The 14598-nt window shown below is 36.1% G+C and overlaps 1 protein-coding gene across 8 annotated transcripts in view; it reads right to left on the bottom strand.

The window, feature by feature from the left end:
- The window catches only part of RGS7 (regulator of G protein signaling 7), a 285204-nt gene that overhangs the window by 139373 nt on the left and 131233 nt on the right, over positions 1-14598 (bottom strand). For all 8 annotated transcript variants that reach the window (XM_065680183.1, XM_065680181.1, XM_065680185.1 and 5 more), the window contains exon 3: positions 12405-12501. In XM_065680183.1, the coding sequence (XP_065536255.1) occupies positions 12405-12501 (97 nt within the window). The remainder of the gene's footprint in view (positions 1-12404; positions 12502-14598) is intronic.

The raw sequence follows: 14598 nt of genomic DNA, 5'->3' as shown, positions 1-14598 counted from the left end.
CTGCTCCTACACCCAAGCACTACCAGACCTTACAATAAAAAAATTTTACCCCACAAAATGCGCGTATGGGTAGCTTAAGAATAATTTCCTTTTCCACCCTTTTATTTATTTTTTTATTCTCAATGCTTTCCAATTAGTTTGACTCCACTACCCAAGGCTTGGCAATGTCTAAGACAAAGGAGGACCTCATAAGTAATTTATTTGTGCCTTCTACCTGGATTTCTGGAGAGTCTTGGGTTTCTGCTCTGTTCCTCAGACACCAAAGTCATCAGACTGCAACTTCTGACTACCTGGCATCTGCTGCAAGAGCTCTGCCCATTTCCTGCTGTGGTCTACACACTTGCTCTGTGGAGCAGTGCAGGGAGGGAGCAGCATGTAGCACTGTGTGGAAGTGAAAGGGCAAGGTGCACAGCAGGAACACTGGGCTTTGTGCCTTCAAAGCTGCCAATATCCCCTGGCCTCAGTGACTGCTGAGTCTGTGGGGTTGGGATCTTGGAAAACAAAGGAACTCCTGTAGGCTTACATGCTTGTTTTGTAACATCAAGGCTCATTCTCCAACTGCAAAGACTGGAATGCAGATTTTTAAACTTCTGACCTTTATTGTGAAGCTCAGGAGCATCCTATAATAGGCTCTGCCAAATGCTTGCAGTGGTATAAGTAACATTCATCACACATTTGAGTGCTCTTAATTCCTGTTAACAAATTGTTTTGTTCTGATTATTCAATTACTTGATAATCTGTGAAAATGAGTTCATATCTATGGTCCATTTATTTGCATAGTGATAATCAATCACAGTAAGCCGAGTGGAACTACCTTTACTTCCTGGGTGAGTTACTTTCTAATTTAAACTTATCTTACTTTTTTGAGGACACAGCTGGCAGGAAATAATATTAGAACTTCATTATGACTTATTCAATGTCAAATGGATGGGATTTTTGGAAAACCTATTTGTTGAAGCTAAAACTTTTTAAGTCTTAAATGTCCCATTTCCAATGTTTTCTAAAAATAAACTTTCCATTTTTTCATTCTGCTCTGGAATTTTTTTAATTTTTATTTTTTAATTAAAGCCTTTCAGTTTTGACACATTGAAAGCTTAGAATTTAGCTTCTTGTCCTGAGTCAGGAAAAAAATGTTGTAACTATTTCAAATTCTTGTGGCTTGGGATGTCTTGCCAACTCTAGAAAAAGCAAAAACCCTTAATAATTTTTTTGTTGTTTTTCACACTGCCAGTATGCAGTTAACAACCAAGCAATGAATACTCAGATCTTGCTATTCTGCTTCTCTTACCATTGCAAATACCCGGAATCCCTGACAAATAGAAATCTCATACATGCAGATACACCACATAGGACTGCTCAGTCTGTGTCATGATCATTCACTTCACTAAACATGCCCAAGCACAAACAAACACTCAGATAGGCCCATAGCAGGCAACTGTTCAGGTAAAAAGTTCCAGACAACCCAGATGCATATTAGATCCTAGTTTACTAGAAGCCAGCTACACTGAGTGCAGCTTACTTGCAGTGAGGTGGGGGTCATGATATGACATCCTACTAACATGTAAACTCCTGCTTTTATGGTGACATTTGTTATTATAAAGTGTACATACACTGATAATAGCACCATGCAAAACTAGTCTGTGGACAATTTCAGCAGCAACAGAAATACAGTTACAATTATTAGAATTTATTCCTTGCTGTTCTGTTTCAAAGACAAGTCTGCAGTCTTCTGATGCAACTGCAATGACAGTCTTTTTCCTCATAGGTGGAACCAATAGAATTAGGAACTAAATCACAAATCACCTTGTAAATCCTGATAACTTGATTTCTTCCTTAAGGGGCACAGTCTCCAGGAAATGATTTAATTGGTGTGATTATTTTAACTGCTGGCCAACTATATTTATCTGGCCATAAAAATGGCCAATTGAAATTTTCTCTGCATGCTGTTCATTTAAATATTTCAAAACACTTTAAAACAGTAGATTTAAAGACAATAAGATAAAATTTCATGTACTAAAATGGTAAAACTGAAGCAGAAAGAAATTAGGTTCATAAATTCTATGTTAGATGCCATTTAAGAGAAATAGGGGAACTACTCTTCCAAATGCATTTTTAACATCTTTAAAAGAAAACAATGTATATGTTTACATTGTATTACACCCAGCAGGATTCCTTTAAAGAAGGTATTATTTGCATCTGTACTAGCAATACTTATCATATGTCTATATTCCTTCCTATACACATAATAATAAATAATCACAAAACAGTCACCGTGCCACCAGACAACAGCATACAATGCTGCACAAATTAAAAAGCTGGATATTTTTCAACACATACTTCACAATGCAATTGCATTAATATCTATTGTCTCTGTAAAGCAATCATAAATACCTGCCTAACTGTAGCTAGGCAGTACCTGCCTAACTACATCCTCGCACACAGATATTCTCTATAACTACTTTGTTCCATTTTAATTGGCCATATGTTCAAGACCCAAATCTACTAACACACATTACCAGCTTTAGGATTAGATTTTGGTCATTCAAATTGATACTTAATCCTATGTACTATTGCAAAGGTGTTGGCAAGATAATGAATACTTTTTGGACTCAAAGGTTCTGACCTTAGAGGTTTCTTTTCTTTTCATCTTTAAGTGGGTGTTCTTTTCTGGGATAGTTTCCAGAGACTATTTATCAAACCTTGAAAACAGATTTTAAGTTTTAGTAAGACCCCCACTAACACTCAACAAGGACTTCATTTGTGTTCAGCTAAACCTTTCCTCTCTGCATTCTTAATATCAGCAGTGGATTTCCCTCCCATCTCAGAAATCAGTGACTGTGAACACAGTAGCAACTCTTTCTCCTCAGAAAATGCTTCTCTTCTGTGTGCCTCTATGAAAAACTCCAACATGATTTAAAGAAACAGCTCTTTGTCAGAGAAGTATCTCATAATGGATGGAGTCAAGTAGTATACTTTGCCTCCTAATCAAAACAATTACTTAAAATACAGATGCCTGGATAATTCTCACTGATCTTTATTTCACGACTCTAATCATTGCTATGCAAGTTGAACAGTACTTCTTCCCAAGGGATAGCCAGGAAGGAAAATAATTTTCATAGAACCCCTGGATTTCTGTACAGTCACTCTTAGACATATTCCAGTTTTGTCTTCCCACAAGGCTCTATGCACACAACAAATTTCAGTGAGCCTATGTTATTAATCACTATTACAGAGGCTGTTTATATCAGCTTAAAATATGTTTTTATTATTATTATTTTTTAAATTTTGTTTTTATTATTTTTTTAATTATTTATGTATTTAATATTTTTTTAAGCTGATATATTACGCATTGCCTCCATAGGAAAATTTGCATGGCATAAATACGCATGGCATGTTTGTGTGTCTGGGTGTTGAGGCAGGTTATTGTCTCTGGTTTCTGCAAGTACTACTCGTTGCTGAGATAAAATTAGCATAACAAAAATTATTACCTGGTGTTAAGCCAGAAAAAATGGCAAACTACCTAATGTGAACCTGTGATAGACTGCAGAATTCCTGCTAATTTCAAGTTAATGTGAGCCTGATTCAGCACTCCCTTTTCACCCCACCCTTTCTATGAATGTTACATTGTGCAGAGTCTGGGTGTCAAGGGTGGCAAAGTAGGTAAATTTTTGGCCACAGTGGAGGCAGTAGGCTTTCCTGTACTCTGCTTAAAAGTACTCATGATTGAAAGGTGCAACACTATTCCACTAAAAAAAAACTGGCAAAATTTTACATGCAGGTTGTCTAGGAAGAAAGTGGTGTGGAAAATAGAGGAAAGTATTTTCATGACAGAATATCATAGTAGGAAAAGCTAGGAACAAATCTGCATCTATGATGAACAAGCACCACAGCTATTTTTTTGAAACATGCTGAGCTGTAAGGCCTTACACAGCATTTGAGAAAAAAGAGGATCATCTAATTCAAACTGTGCACTTTGTGTGGACGAACAACAAATAAGATGAATATTCCCAGCAATCTCCTATCTCACAACAAGAGAACAATTATTAAGATATTTTGCCCATCAATGCATGACTCCTATTTCTTTTGCAAATGTCTGTGAAAATAAGCTTTTCATAGCTACTGCTTTTAGGAGAACTGACATTTATGATGACTGCTTTACACACAGATTACTTTAAAAGACTTTTCAATGGGTTTTCATATATTTCAGTTTCCTAGAACAATCTTGCAAAATTGCCTCAGACTTTCTTCACTATATTTTCTCCTTTTTACGAATGTTCCCAATGCAATCACCACAGAATTGAAAGGTAAATATAAAAATACAATTTTTTGTTGTTGTTTAGGCAGGAGGAAGCAACAACTTTTAATTAAGAATTTGTTCTGTTCAAAAAAGCTAATGAAAATGCTTTCACATTTTGAAAAGCTTTTAATTCTGACAGTGATTTATTAAAGGTCTGATGTTAACACATGCCTTAAAATGAAAATGGAGAGCGTGATCATCTTGGAGCATTAAAGTTATTGGAAACTGTTCTTAATTTCTTTCATTGACTTTTCATTTCAAGAGAGTAAGAGTATTCAGCTCTTATTTGATCCCAGCCCACCACAGCTTGTCACATGGCCATTCTGAGCTTCATAACTGCAACACTGTCACTAAGGTGATTTTCCATAACATACAAAAGTTCTGTCAAGTTTTAAGCAGCTTAAGAGCACCCTTCTCTGGCCAAGTTACAATATCAGTGATGCAGCCAAGGCAGACAGGCAAACAAACAGAAACAGGAGGTGAAGGTATGCAGACAGCACTCAAATATACACTTTTTCTGAAATTTTGAAGCACACAAAACACCACTCATTAATCAGTTAATTACCTCACCATGTTGAAATGTCTGCATGTCCAATCTCATGGCGCCACTTAGTCAATATCTTCTACCCATGACTCTTAAAACTCATGAACATGATCTCAGTAAACAAGAGAACCAGCCTCCTCTTTAAAAATATCCACTCCCGAAAGACCATTAACATCTGAATGCAAATCAGTCACTCTGACAAAGTGATGAATGGAGACAATGCACAAAAGAGATTGGTGTTTTAACTTCAAACCAACTATTCATTGGGGGATAGAGGACTATTAACATTTCATTCTCAAAAGTTCTGCTTTGAAAAGTAAAACTTTAAAAACAGCAAGTTCCTGCTCATATTTGCCCTTCAGAACAGGCACAGGAGAGGGAATAAGCCAGCTTCTGTCCTTCGTGTACTGACAGAGATCTCTTCATCAGAGCATTTTACTAAGACTGGACCCTCACTGAGGCCATGAGTCCACAATTTTAATACTGTTTGCAAACAGCAAGAGTCTGATTTGGTGTAAAGAAACCAGCAATGATTCCACTATTAAATTATACCTCTAGGAGAATGCAAGAAAAGGGAGATGAAGGAATGGTGAGAAGAAGAAAGTAGGAACCTGTCATCAGTACAGCATGGAAGACACTGAAGGGAAAGTTAAAAAAATAGGGGTCCATAAAATTAGAGGCCTGGGAGATGGGAATCCCAGCTTCTCACACATTTAGTCTGGAAAAGGTATCAAAAATGGAAATTCCCAAATCCTTGTATTTACCTGTAAGACAGAATTACATTGCTTCAAAGGTACTGGATGATTGAGGTGTTATGCCTCTGTGAGCTTTTCTGTCAATCCAAGCAGTAGAGCTTTCTGTTTTATCTTGTATTTTAGATAGCAGCACTGAAAAGTCATCAGATGCTAACAACTCATTACTCAGCTGGGAAAGATCAAAACCAATGACAGAAGAAATGCTCTCTATCTTGTTATTAGTCCCTTGAGTCATCCAATTCCCATTTTACTGCTCCTTATTTTTTTCTGCCTACCTCTATATAACAAGCAATACTGTTGCAGGTAGCTCCTGTGAATCATTCCTTAGGCTCACCCACCTGTGATTTGTGGGTGAGATGACACTGCTTCCCTCTGGGGTCTCTCATTACATCTGACCAGGATACTGTCTGCTTTTCAGCAGAAATTTTTAATGTTTGAACACATAAATTCTCTATTTCTACTAAGCATAGTACTACTAGTGCTCAAATAAAGACTGGTAACTAATGATTATGAGAATACATTTGCTAGTCAAAGTGCAACATCTCATTATCTTAACAATTTCCCATGTAGAAGAGAAATAAGCATTTTGGGAGAAAAAACAATGAATAAAAATGTCACACAATAGCAATAATCTCTCTAAAAATTGGGAAAATATGATGTCTATATGGAAAAGGTACAATATCAGCTTCACATCCAGGAGAAAAAAAATAATGACTACATGGATTATATTTTCCTGGGAAGGGTAAATGAATCCTTTCCCTTCCTTTTTAACGATGAGATGTTAAAACCCACCTTTCTACTGATCTCCTCCGATATTTGTTGGTTTAAGCTCTGACTATTTCCAAAACTATTGAGCCACACATCAGAAACAGACAGTAACAACTAGTATGAACATGCTTTCCTTGCATATTTTTTATTCTATCTATGCATGTATTTTTTAATTGAGCTTACATTTTTATAGTTCTCCTCACTCCTTCAATAAAAACACCAGAATCTCTCATTCATGCTTACACACCACTCAGCTGGCACACTCTCCACAGATTTTATTTATCACCAATTATACCCAAGTATTATACACTTTAAAGTCCTATAAAGTCCTGATAGCCTGTAATGATCATAAGACACCACTATATCACTACATCTCTCTTAATGAAATATCCACATTATTATTACCTCATGAAGCTTTCAGTACTAATACTGACCAAACCGCTTGCCCACCCCACAAAGACCCCCAAAGCAAACCCTTGGCTATTGCAGTCCTTTATCTGTAAACCCTGAATGCTTCTTTATGCTTGAAAGTGAACAGCAAAACTTTGGCATTTACTTGCTGTCTGTCCTTAGTAAAAATAAAAATGATATTTTAGAGCTCCTTCTAATCCCAATGATTCATATGTCAGACTCCCTACATTCATCATTTCAAGAAAGTTTTTTTTATCCATTTCCAGGCCTAATGCTGAACCATGTTCAAGGCAAATTGCTATCTTTTTATTCCTAATGTGCTAATCAGTGTTAGTAAAGAATGCCTGTGACAGCCTTCATGCAATTCCTACTGTTGACTGGCAAGATGTCTATATAAACTATCTTCTTCATTCCTCCACAACATTTTAAAACCATGGAGACAACAGCAAGCCCTTCTTTTGTTCATCAAAACACATAATCACATAGAGAGAGCAAACTCTCCTGCCTACTTTTTTCCTTGGAGACTTTAAAGTTTCAAATCAAAGCCACAATAATACATAGCTGATGAATAACATTACTGTGACTACACGGCAAGCACACAGGAGGTACTGCATTACTGTAGTCTAGTCAGCCATTGACCTCTATTTTAAACTTGTGCCATTCAAAAACTGAGTGTCCATGACTGTGGTCATCTGCAGCAGCCATAGAAAGTGACTCAGATCCATAAACAGAGATAATTAAAACTAAGTCAAATTTCCCAAGATCCACATGGGAAACTACATGTCATCTTCAAGCAGAGCTTTAGAAGCCCAGATATGTAATTATGCTTAAAGCTACTAAGAAAACTGACTCAATCCCTCCTTCAAGAAACTTCCAGTTCACCTGATATATAGTAAATTCAGTTCAGAGATAGTTCAGACTCTGCTAGAGGACAAACTTCTAGAACTATGCAATTTTTAAAGCACAACCTCTGATGTGACTTTCACATTCAAGATTATAATGTGAATGACCAAAAGCAAACTGTATTTTTCATAATAAAAAGATTATTCCATTTTCAAAGACAGGAAGCTATTACTCTAACAATAATGGTTTGCACCACAGCATTGTTTACACACTTAAACAGTCTAGACTAAAGCAATACTATTATTTCCATTAACAGTGACCAGCGTAAGATCTCAAATATAATCTAGCATATCTGGTTTCAGCCATTAGTGTACTAGGGCACATAAGTATATTAGTCTGTTTTCTGCAAAGCTATGCATACAAATTCATCTATTTGTTGCACTCAGCCTAAGCCTACTTGCAAGTAATATCGTGGGTGACTCAGCTTGAGGTGAACCATCACTACAGACCATCTGCTACAGCACATCCTCTCTGCTCAAAAGCCTAATTGTACTTACCCTCAGAAGCCCTAGCTGGATGAGGTAATTCAGTGAGACTATGTAAAGGCTAAGGTCTTTCACAAAACCCATTTTTGGCTGAAATTGTAATAGGGATACAGTACACTGCTACACAGGCCCCAGAAGGCAGTGAGCTACTGTCAGGATGAGTCAGTATAGAATAATGCTGTAAAAGCCATGTGTAGCTCAAAAAAAAAAATAATCCAAACACGCTGGGCATGGAGACTAAATATCTGTTCTACATCAATGAATGATGCAGATCTTGGTGCAAAATAAGCTTTGAATGCAATGAAACCATTAGCTCAACAAGCCCAACAAGCTACAGTACAGAATACTTCTGGGGTGTTTGATATTTATTCTTGCTTGTCATGACATTTTGATATTTATTCTTGCTTGTCATGACATACTAAAATACACCACAGATATTCACTGATGAGTACAATAGGTTGCGGGTCTACAGGCAGCACAAGTAAGAGTAGTCAGCTACCAAAGCTTTACTTCCACTGATTATTTTATGTTGAATCCCACTTGGAATTAGACAAGGATGAATTCTTCCCCCTCCAATAGTTGTTTATTTCTATATATAATAAGCCCCATAATTTCTGATAAAGACTTTGTAATATACTAAGTTTTCTGCCATAGTTATTTGCATTAAAAGAAGTATGATTTTGTATAGGTTCTTTATCAAAATAACTCGACTGAGTATGATTAACATCATTAATGCTAAACAGTTAGGAAAAATCTCTCAGCATTTAGGAATGAGGTAAAGAAACAGGATAGGTACAAACATCCCTGGTTTTGCCGCCTTGTTTTCTGAGATTTTTATCTTGGCTCATGCAATATATTGGAGCTCAGTCAAGGACTGGGTTTCTTTCTCACAATCCATTCCACCTCCTGCTTGTAGGTGACTGGAATGCTATCATCCAAAGTGGTCCGCCATTCACCATCTCTACAGAATTTACACTACAGATAAATTTGCTGCATAAAGTCAATGTAATACACACCTAAATGTGGATAAAAATATGAACAGCAATTAGCACACATCTATGGGCTTGCATTCTTTATCATCAAGTAGCCTGCAAACTCACGTTAAGCATATTTTAATCAGGTAAAGACAACTAAATGATTTTCTTTTGAAAGATTTCAAGAAAGCAAGCGAATAAAAATGGTATTTTAATTCAAGCAGCTTGCTCACAAAAATGAATGTATAAATATCAACATCAGAAACTTACTTGCTTTCTATTAATATAAGAAATAGCAAAGTAACTCATCAGTTTTTCTGAAATTTCACAAGGTAAAATAATCTTAGCATTATTTTTCTTTCCATTTTTTTTTTTTTCTGAAGTGCACCAGTGTACAGCCTATAGAGAATTCTATGCATTTGAAATGTTTCTCTGTGTGGATATTTTACTTGTAAAAATATATAAGGAATGACTCCATAAACAAGATAATACAATCACATCATCCTATTTGTTACAAGCACCACATTCTACTAAAAGGTTAAATTCAGTTACCATTTCCCAAGATGATTTTGCTAATGTAGCCATCCTTACATAGACAGTGTCAGTAATTCTGCATTGAAAAGTGACTGCTCTTTCAATTAGTTTTTCACTTGCTGTTTTAGAAGTAACACTATGAAATAAAAATAAACAAAAATACCTCTCTTGCTTTTATAACAACATAATGAAAATGTTGGCCCATAAAACAATTTATGGACATCTTTAATTTTTACATGTTATGTTTTACATGCTGTGTAAAGGACTCTTCCAGGTCTTTCTAAGTCCTTGCAGGAACATGACTTAATTGTGGCAGATCTACCCATTTTGCACACAAACAAACAGTTGCAAAGTTCCAGGGTTTATGGGACATAGTCCTGGATAGATGACTGGGTATCATACATGGTTTTTGAATAGACACACAGATATATGAAGATATATCTATACATATAGATATATATGAGCATACAGACATATATATATTTTTTAACTGGAGAGCATCTTCTCTTGGTTTGGTCATTTTCATATTGATGCTTTTGTGGGTAATAAAAGGACTGTAAATTGTTATTATATACATTTTCATTATTATCATCATGATCCTTAGACAATAATATTCCCATGTTTCCTAGTAGTCAATAGTTCTGAGTTCTAGCTGAGATTTATTTGCTACATACACACTCCTAGCACATTAAAGTAAACCTGCTACTCTCAACATGAAGTTTTTAAGAGTTCAGATCCATCCAGGATAGAGACAGGAAAGCAGATTAATTGAACTCAAATGACAGTTTTGCTGTTCCACTGGGTTTCTTGGTCATGTGTAGAAAGAATTACTGCCCAGGTATCTGAGTGAGAAAATCTGCAAAGGGAAAGAAACCCCAAAATCTCCTATGCTTTTTCTTTCCCACTGAAGCTGATAGAGTTAATGCCTCAATCCAGAAGTTGTGTCAGTGACTTCTGTGCACTACTGTATATATATATTCTAACACAACCTAAAAACGTGTGATGTCTATTCCAGTAAAAAGAAAAAAAATTTTTACAAATAGTGTCTTCTGCTATACAAATAACCATAGTCTATCTAATTTAAAATACATAGCACACAAGGCAGAGAATAGCTGTCCTGGGTTCACCAGTAGCTGTTTTTCTCCTTCTTAGTAGCTGGTGCAAGCTCTGTGTTTTGACTTCCAGCCTAGGCAGAGAGCTGATAACACCGATTGTTTTTAATTGCTGTCAAGTAATGTTTATTCTGGCCAAGGACTCTGTGAGTCTCATGCTCTGCTGGGGATGAGGGAGGCCAGGAGGAAGCAGAGACAGGACACCTGACCCAAACTAGCCAAAGAGGTATTCCATACCACAGCACGTCATGCCCAGGGAGGTAACTGGGAGTTACCTGGAAGGGCACGGTCTGTCTTCGGGGGTGGGGTGGGGGGGTGGGGGTCAAACTCATTCAACAGTGGTATTGTATTCTCTTTTTATTTTCTCTTATCATTATTATCATTGGTGGTAGCAGCAGTGGTTTGTGTTATACCGTAGTTACTGGGCTGTTCTTATCTCAACCCGTGGGAGTTACATTCTCTCGATTCTCCTACCCAGAAAAGAAAGAGGGAGGAAAAAAAAAAAAGGGAGGAAAGGCGGGGTGGGGGGTGGGGGGTGGGGGAGTGAGTGAACAAGCTGTGTGGATCGGTTTAAACCACGACAATATGGATCATTTAATAGGATGTCATGCTGTACAAACTTATGGGAAATAAGTCTACTCTTCAGAGACTAGTTTGTATTCAAGTAGTTTCTAAAATCATAAAGACATTTTGTTCATCTGGAAAACTGTTTCCTGCTTTGTGCCAGAATTATTCATTATCAAAAAACATTCCAAGGGTTTAAAATTAAAGTATAAAATTCTTCTTGCTCTTCTGTATAGGACAAACTTCTGTAAATATTTTCTATGAAAGGATTACTTATTTCCACTACAAGACTTGCAGCTGTTTCCAGAGTACAGAAAAAGTAGGCTTAGCAATGGCATCTATTTCAGAGGAACTCCACACTCATTGATACCACAAAAAGAGATGTATCCACATATACAAACACAGACAATGATATAAAAACATGTAAATAAGTATAGATATATCATTTTGGTTAATAAATCCAAAGATTTTGGTGCATATGATGATACTGACTTGAATTAGCTATAATGTTTATAGCTGTCTTGCAGATCACCACAGACATCTCAGCCTTAGCTTCTTGGGCACAAGCAGCCACTTACAAAAGCAGATCATAAATGTTTGAATTATTTTCTAGAGTCCCAATTCAGTATCAGTTGCAGAGTGCAGTGATGGCTTTCCTTTTTTGCTGCTGCTATGGCAATTCTTATCTTCATATACTGGCCTGTACACTAAACTCATAGGTTGCTAAACAGGCTAAAATCAGATCTTGCATTTCAAGATCTGAAATGCAGAAACTCTGAAATAAAAATATTGCCATCTTCAGATAACTTACTTTTGGTAGTAAATCAAGTATTCCCTTCACTTAATTTATAGGACAAAACCATCAATGTGTAAGTCCACTCCAATGTAAGAGAAACATCAAAAAATCCTATAATTTAAGCATTCCAGCAATGTCTCCTCCAGAACAGATGACCGTGAATTCCCCATAACACTCAGTTAAAAGGATTTTCCATTTGAGCATTCCCTTACATAAGGTAGTGTGGAAACTTAAATACATGAAATGTGCTTTTACTCTTACCAGAAAAGACACTGGGAATCTTGGAAAGAAAACTTTTGACTGTACGAATAGGAATCCCATTTTTCTCATCTTGCATGCGGGCTATGACGTCTTCCATCTGAACATAGGTAAAAGAGAGAGAGAATAAAGAAATCCAGAATTACTTCCTAAAATAAATTCTCCAAGAAATCCTAGATCAATTTCTCAGAATGACAAGTATTTCTTTTTAAACTTATAGTTAATATTTTATATTTTTATTGAACAGGCTAAAAAACCTGCAAGTAATTTATTCTTGGACAACATTAAAAAATTGTATGCACTCAAAGTCTCTTGAGAAAGAAATACCAACTGAGAACAGAGAGATTTAGTTAAAGTAGTTAAAAGAAGTAGTTAAAAAACACTGCTGGATATAGAATATGTTTTGATTGTCTTACTGGTATTGTACCACATATAAAAGCAAAATAGACTCATGCAGCCTTCTAGGGGACTGATACAGTTCTCAAAAAGTCTGTTCAAAATAAAAATAGAACTTTTAAGTTCAAACCAAACATTAATTTTTTTTCTTTTGAGAAGAGTAAAAAAATACATAGTGCAATTTTTTATCCCTGGAGACAGCAGAGCCAGAAATGTAAGATATTTGTAGGTAACAGAGTGGGTACAAAAATGTTTAAAATCACTTTGCTGTATTTAATATTTTTACATTAGTTCATTTTTCCCAACTCAATTCCTTAGGTTAATTTTGCCTGTGTATTTTATAAATTATGCCTAACCCAAACAGTCACTTTCATGAGAACAATGAACAGCAAGCCCTTTTACTGGAAAACACAAAGAATATTTAGATAGAGTCATTGGCTGACAATGCTAATTTTTATTCTTTCACATTTCATAGCTGAACTTTAAACATTGGATAACTCCCATTTTCTTTTTCTGAATATCTAACTCCTCAAAATATTCAATGTTATCACAATAAAATAATTACAACTGTCCTTCCTTTTTCCTTAAATCACCAACATACTCCACATGAAAAACTGTATGACAGAGCAGCTTATATTATTTCATCAGTCAAATCTCTGTCCCCCAATAGGTTCCCAAAGAATTTGTGGCTGGGTTGTGTTGAGAAAAGAGGCTAACAGACAAAATTCTATTATACACCTTTTTCCACAGAAGTCAGATGACCCAAATTAACAAACAGCAAATCAGCATTACTTGTGTATTAATTGGCCTAATGGGAAGTTGTATAGAGCCAGGAAAAGGAAAGGAAGCAGGAGTCACCAGTGGTGTATATATGAAAAAAGAACAAAAATCCATGCCAAAAATGAAACCAAAATCAATTAGTTCAACTGCTCATGAAAAACAGGTTTATACAGAGAGTATCCAGAGGCTTGAATGCTGCATATACTTACAGATCATACATTAACAACCCAAGGAACAAAAGTCCAGTGGCATAGTCCAAAATACAAAGTACACACAAGATGTAGATATTGTTAGCAAGATATGGAAGACCGAGTCTATTGCTCAGAATTAGGGAATGTATAAATGTCACAACCCCCACCCCCCGCAACCAAACAGCATTCATTGTAATGAGTTTCATCTGATATGGGATTCAATTATTTATTTAGAAAAGGCCATTTATATTATTCTGAAGAAATTGTCAAGCAGACAAAATGCTATGAAATGGAATCTGCCCCTACATTTGTTATCCATACAATAAAGGGAGGCTTGATCCAGCCCCTTCTAAATTCAGTTGGTAAACTGTCTTAGTGAGCCCTTAAACGAATAAGAAGTCACTCGAATTCAGGTGAATATCTTTGCTTTAAACAAGGAAGTAAACTACAACCATAGATGCATGGTCTTCTATGAAAAAGAACAGAAGTAAATCTAATGATAAATTCCATGCATGCAGCGTAAGCTTATGAAATATTGCTAGAAATGCAGAGTGCATGATAATGTGTACACTAGGACAAAATTTGGAAGGCGATTCATACATAAGGCAATGTGATAAAGGTATTTTTGCATTATAATAAGGACTACTAGAAAGGTAGGACACAGTCCTGGAACACGACATTGCAGGTAATGATATGCAGTTACCTCTTTCTCAGGATCACACAAGAGTGCATTCCTAGCGCTGTCAGTAATCAGTCTTTCAAGGGTATATGGAATATATTGTTAAGTGACATGCACATATGCTTTCCTAAACTTGCTTCATGAACAAGAT

This window comes from Lathamus discolor, chromosome 5 (genome assembly GCF_037157495.1).
Source record: "Lathamus discolor isolate bLatDis1 chromosome 5, bLatDis1.hap1, whole genome shotgun sequence".
NCBI lineage: Eukaryota > Metazoa > Chordata > Aves > Psittaciformes > Psittacidae > Lathamus > Lathamus discolor.
The sequence above is the reverse complement of the archived record's forward strand: the minus strand, read 5'-3'. Positions and strand labels throughout refer to the sequence as shown.